General features: G+C 59.6%; 1 protein-coding gene across 1 annotated transcript in view; it reads right to left on the minus strand.

Moving 5' to 3' along the window:
* The window catches only part of Adcy5 (adenylate cyclase 5), a 149,547-nt gene extending 144,587 nt beyond the window's left edge, over positions 1 to 4,960 (minus strand). Inside the window, exon 1 of the mRNA XM_048346779.1 lies at positions 3,169 to 4,960. Coding sequence (XP_048202736.1) covers positions 3,169 to 4,329 — 1,161 coding nt within the window. The 5' untranslated portion in view covers positions 4,330 to 4,960. The remainder of the gene's footprint in view (positions 1 to 3,168) is intronic.
* Between the last annotated feature and the right edge of the window lie 1,040 nt (positions 4,961 to 6,000).

A 6,000-nucleotide genomic window follows, 5' to 3' on the forward strand; every position in this document is an offset into this window, starting at 1 on the left:
AGAGGCTGAGAGGCCAGATATGGGGAGCAAAAGAAAGAAAAGCAGGAAGGCCAAGGAAAGGAAAGATGGGCTGACAGAACAGAGGTCCAGATGGAGATGGCAGAAAAAGGAACTAAGAAAGAGAGAAAAGGTCCAGGCAGGGAGAGAGAATGGGCAGAACTAAGATATAACTGATTATGACAGCTCCTAGGGGAAGGAAAGAGCTACCAACAGAAAAGGCCCACAAGGAAAGGCCACCACACTTTGCCTGTTGTTTGTCTCTTGAGTAAAAACCAACCTCTTAAGAAACCACATGCTAGCTAGTTGTCAGTAGCTCTAGCTACTTAAGAAGACTGAGACTTGGAGGATCACATTTTAAAGCCAGTCTGCACAGAAAAAAAAATCTATGAGAATTCATTTCCAATAACCATCAAAAAGCCGGGCTAGAGGAATGGCTCAAGTGGGAGAGAGAGTCAGCTGCAGTACTGGCTCCAAAAAGAAAAAACAGAAGAAAATAAAAATGCTACTTCTGATGAAGCCAAGGACAGAGCCCAAACACCAAAGGGCTGGGGAAAAATAAAACACTCACTCAGGTCAGGTGATTTTGAGGTCCTGGGATATAGATTTGAGAGGGACATCCTGGCAGGAGAAGTGAAGAAATACGCACAAAGTTTATTAAGGGCCTATTGTATGCTGAGGAACTGTAGAAAGGGAGTTTTCAAATCCCAGCACTAGAAATGGTTCACTGTTGCCTCTTTCCCTGGACATCATCAAAGAAGAACAACTAAGCATCTAACCCAAGTCACCTCCAAACACTTACACTCTAAAGGAATCGGAGGCAGAAGTTAATGCCGGACTGTTCCACTAATATTTGCCTGCTATCCAGCACAGTTTGCACAAGAAAGACAAATTTTATAGCATGCACAATCAGAAAGGTAAATCAAGTACAAACAAAAAAAAGATACAGTTTTCTCTGAAGACAAATAGAAGGAATGTTTGCATTCCCTTGTCTTGGACCATTCATAACAAGCTCTGCTATAGTCAGATCAAGAAAAGTTAAGTATAAATCCACCCGAAATTGTGCAGCTAAGTGACAGTCTAAAGACCATAGTGGGTAAAGATGCCTGGGGTGGGACCTGATGGGGAAAGAAAGAGAAAAGAAAGGGTTTTTCTTGGAGCCAGGAGAGTAGTCTGCCAGCCAGACAGGACTGCAACAGCATTTTCACACTGAGATGGGGCTGTTTCAGCTTCAGCACCCTGTTTCTGAGATACAATTTCCTCAGATCATACATCCAGGATAACCTAGGGCTGTAATTGGACTCCATGTCCTAAGTCTGGTTCAGAAAGCATCTGCAACTCTCCTGTAAACCTCCACTGCTCCATGTGGATGGCATGTCATTCCCTCTGCAGAAAACTATACCTATCCAAGGCAGGAACACAACTCAGACACATTAACACCCATCTAAAAGTGTGGGTCTTTAGGTTGGAACCTTTTTAAACACTCCATAGTAGTAACTTTTTTCAAACCAACATCTCCCAAAAGATTTCTCTCCAGGTCAAAGCTGATCCCTAAGGGCTTTTATTTCCCTCTGATCCCAGATCAGGAAAACTTTCAAACACTAAGAACTCCATCAACTCTACTCATTGTGAGCCCCAACCAAACTGGCAAGAACTCATTGAATTACTACTAAATATTCTTCACTATGCAAGAAAACTTGGAGGAGAGCATGGAGAAGGGAAAACATACTTCAGAATCTTTGCAAAGGAGGCTACACTGAATATGGAAAGCCAAAGGGCAATGGAAGAAAAAGAAAAGTGCTATGGATCTGATTTTACTGTTACTCATACAGAAAAGGAGAAGCCAGTATGGCTAGAACAGGAAAAGGTTCCTCCCAGTAGGTGAGTCTAGACACTGGTGTTAAGGAAAATCAGCATAATTAACCATCTCCTTCTCCAGGAACAGAACTCATGGGCCAAAGCCCAGACAGGTGGCACAATCTCTCCCTCCTTCCCAGACACAGAGCACCCTGCAGTTCAGCAAGAGCCCAGTTCTCTGTAGCTCATACAAGTGATAGTCCTATAGGAGAGTTAAGTGTCCAGGAAGCCAGAGACTACCCCAAAAGAGTGCAGTAATCAAAAGATAACAGTCTAAGGAAAAAGGTAGAAGTAGTGGGGAGGAAAAAAAAATAATAGCAATGGGCCACTGTTAGGAAGTTCTGTGAGAAGAAGCAGATACCAAGAGGGCAGTAGGAATATGCAGAGTGGTTCGCGGTTGTTCATCTACACCAATGTCCCACTTGACTCTTTCCGGGGGATAAGCATGCAAACCATCATGTTCTGTGGGACAGACACAGAATACTAAGGGAAAGCGTTAATGTCAGAGGAGCTGTGTCACCCTATGGTCATAAGGGCAAGCAGGGATCTCTTCCGGAAGCCCGGAGCTGCCTGTTAACTAGGCAGAAGTTTTACATCTTACAGTTCAAGGCTCACTCAAATCCTAGCAGGGATAAAAAAGCCCCGGCCCTGCCCACACACCCACACACACACACACACACCCCACCCCCACCCCCCGCCCCAGGCAACAACCAGGAGCACCTGCTGAAGGGTATAACCTTCACCACCAGCTTTCTGTTCAAATCAGAAAGGACACTGTGACACACACCTCTCAGTGCTCTTTCCCATCTTAGTTCACAGAAGCTTTGGGCACTTGGGCAAAGCAAACTTGTCGATCCTCTTTCAAGTTCAAGGATCTCTCTAACTCCCAAATCCCTGGCCTCAGATATGTCCAGGAGCTATGATCTCCTCCTTAAGACTGGCCACGGGATGCCCAGGGGTGCTTCCCCAACCCTCTATCCAGGTGTGGAATAACAGAAAACCCACAGTGGCACTAAGGAGAGTGTGGCCACTAGAGAATTGGGCCACTCCTATCATAAGCCTTTGTACACAAGGACACAAGCTCAGGGAGAGATGGAGACTTTCCCCGCACGTGATTTTCTGTAACTCTCCTTCCTCACTGATTCAGGGCAATGATGACTGGTTTTGAATTCACTGTCCACCCAGCCAGGTACATTACAAATAACACAAGACCACTGTTTTACATATAAGACGTTAGGTGTCCCGAGGGATCTCTTTCTGTGGAGTGAGGTGTCCACCCCAGCCCACCCCACAGTCCAGTCCCGGCACCCTTACCTGCTTGAGCAGAAACTGGTCCTGGGCATTGGTGTGTAGGGCGATGGCCAGGTGGAGGGCGGACAGCAGCACCCCGCTGAGCACCGCGGCCCGCATGCGCACGGGCAGCAGCGTGTAGATGGTGTAGATGAAGAACACGGTCCACCAGATGCCCTCGGAGGCGCTGCGCGGCTGGGGCAGCAGCAGGCCCACCACCTGGACAGCCAGCACCACGGCGATGAGCACATAGCAGGCCAGGCCCATGTGGTCCTGGTGGAAGGCCGCGCGGTTGCAGAGCACAGCCATGATGAGGATCACACCCACGGCGGCTGCCAGCACCGCCAGGTAGGGCAGCTGGAGCGGAGGTCGCGCCGCGTGGAAGGCCAGCATGACCAGGCACACGAGCACCAGCACGGCCATGAGCATGGTGAGGCTGCTCTGGTTCAGGCGGAAGAAGTAGCGCTGGTACAGCCGTTCCAGCTTGTCCGACGGGAACTTCTTGGAACGGAATACCTGCAGGATGGCCAGGCAGCAGGAGCCCAGCGACAGCACGGCGCCGGGCCCCGAGCCCGAGCCTGCAGAGCTGCCGCCATCCGCGGAACCCTCGCCGCCGCCGCCGCCGCCCTCGACGGCACCGGCCTCCAGCTCGTCGGCCGCGCGGCCCTTGCCCCGCCGCTCCTCCAGGCCCAGCTCCACCGAGCGGGGGCGCACCTCCGTCCCGCCCGCCGCCGCGGCCGCGGCCGCCGAGCTGCCGCCGCCGCCGCCGCCGCCTCCGCCGCCGCCCGCAGGGGGCGCCCGGGTGCTGCCCCCGCCGGCCGCGCCCCGCCGCTGCCGCCGGCTGCCGCGACCGCCGTCGTCGCCGCCGCGCTCCTGCCAGGCCGACTTGGAGCGGAAGCTGAACCCGAAGCCCCCGGCCAGGGGGTCGTCGCCGCTCAGCGGAGGGTCGTCGTCGTCGCCGCCGCCGCGCCAGCGGCTGGCCAGGCGCTGCTGCTGTTGCGGGGTCACCGCCCCCCCGGGTTTCTTGGTGGAGCCGTGCGTGGAGCCCCCGGGGGCGTGGGGATAGCCATTGGCGCGGGAATCGGCCTCTCCCCACGCCGAACGGTGCTCCGGGCCTCCCCGGGACGTCGGCGCCGCGGTCTGCGCCGCGTAGCCCGGGGGGCTCACGCTTTGGGAGCCGGACATTCCCCCTTCGGGCTCGGCGTCTTCCTCGTCCTCCTCCACCCCCGGGGGCCGGGCCGGGGGTCTCCAAGGGGAGGGTGGACGGCCGAGCAGGGGGACCAGGCTAGGGTCACACGTCGAGGGAGGCCCGGGGCCCTGCGCAGTAGCGGGGCATCTTGGCACCCCCGTCCTGAGCGGTTGGAGGGCAGCGGGGGAGGCGAGCGGAAAGACCGGGGCAGCCCCGAGGTGTGAGGAGAAGTCGCTGCGAAGCCGCGTCTGGAGTCTCGGGTCCGAGGAGGAGTTGGCGGCGAGGGCCGGCAGCGAGGGCCGCTCCAGCCGCGGCGCGGCGCGCACGGGGATGTCCCGACTCCTGGCTCGCGTGGAGCCCGACGAGGGCCGGAGTTGCGGACGAGGCGGGACAGAGCGGTGTCCTTGCGGGCGGCGCCTTCCCGGAGCTGGCGGTGCTGGGGCGCGGCGCTAGTAGATCCCGCCTAAGCGGTGCGCAGCGGCTCTCGGCGCGAGGTGGTGGCGAGGGCGGCTCGGCAGGGGTCCGGGCGCGGGGACGCAGCGGGTGCCCTTTCCCCGAGGCGGACCGGGAGCGACTGAGAGGTGCGGGAGCCCGCCAGCATTATTTTCTTCCGAGGGGTGGGGAGGTGGGATGGGGGGGTGGCGAGGACGGGGGAGGGGGCGGCGGGCGGAGCAAGCGCTCCGGAGCCCCGGGGGGAGGGTCCTGGAGCTGGGGGGGGGGCGCTCCCCGCATCCCCCACCTCGCGCGCGGAGAGAGGGAGCGTGGCCCCACCGAGAGCGGAGCCGAGCCCCGGGCGCGTCCGCGCAGGGGGCGAGGGCGAGGACCGGCTCCCGCGGTGCGGCCCTTCGCCTCTCGCCTGCCCCCCCTCCCCCAAACCCAGTGGGGCCGGCCCGTAGCCGCCGCTCCACAGGGCTGCCTAAGCCCAGGCTCCTCGCCGCCGCCGCCTGCGGGCCCACCGCGGCCGGGCGCACCACACGACTAGTCGGAGGGCGGAATCCGGCGCCGCGCCGCCGCCGCCGCCGCGCTGCCCCAACGCAGGCGGGCTTCTCCCGGGTTCCGCGGCATCCAGAGATGAAAGGCCGGGGCTCACACACAGCCGGCCGAGAGGGTCGGCCCGCCGAATAGCCGCGGCGCTCCGGGGGCGCTCCGGAGGGGCCCGCAGGAGCCCGGCTCCGGGCGCGCCATGCACGCCTCGGGCCCTGCGCCGCTCCGGCCGCTCGCGCCGCTCCTCCCTTCTCGCCCGCTCGCCGCCGCCGCCTGAGCGCCCTCCGCATCCCCTCCTCCCGCCGCCTCCCCACCCCCCGCGCCGCTCGGGCCTCGGCTCACCGCGGCGCGCGGCCGCCTCCGCCCTCGGCTGGGCCCCAGCCCCAGTCTTGGCGCTCCGCGGGCATCCTCAGGCCTAGGCCCGGGGAGCCACGGGGACCCCGGCTCCCCTTCCTCACCTGCAATGTTCACTGCGCCAACCCCCGCCCCCCCCCCCCCTTGCTCCCTTGCTTGCCTGGCGCCTTGAGCCGAGACTAGCCTGTGCTCGCTTTGCCGGACCCGAGTGGCGAGCGTTCCGCCCCCGCCCCCGGCTTGGGTTCGTTCACCCCCAATCCTCCCTCCCCTAATAGATACCCCCTCTTATCCACCCCACCCCCCATTCAACCTAACTTCAGCCCCGGCGC

The sequence above is a fragment of the Perognathus longimembris genome, chromosome 5, assembly GCF_023159225.1.
Source record: "Perognathus longimembris pacificus isolate PPM17 chromosome 5, ASM2315922v1, whole genome shotgun sequence".
NCBI lineage: Eukaryota > Metazoa > Chordata > Mammalia > Rodentia > Heteromyidae > Perognathus > Perognathus longimembris.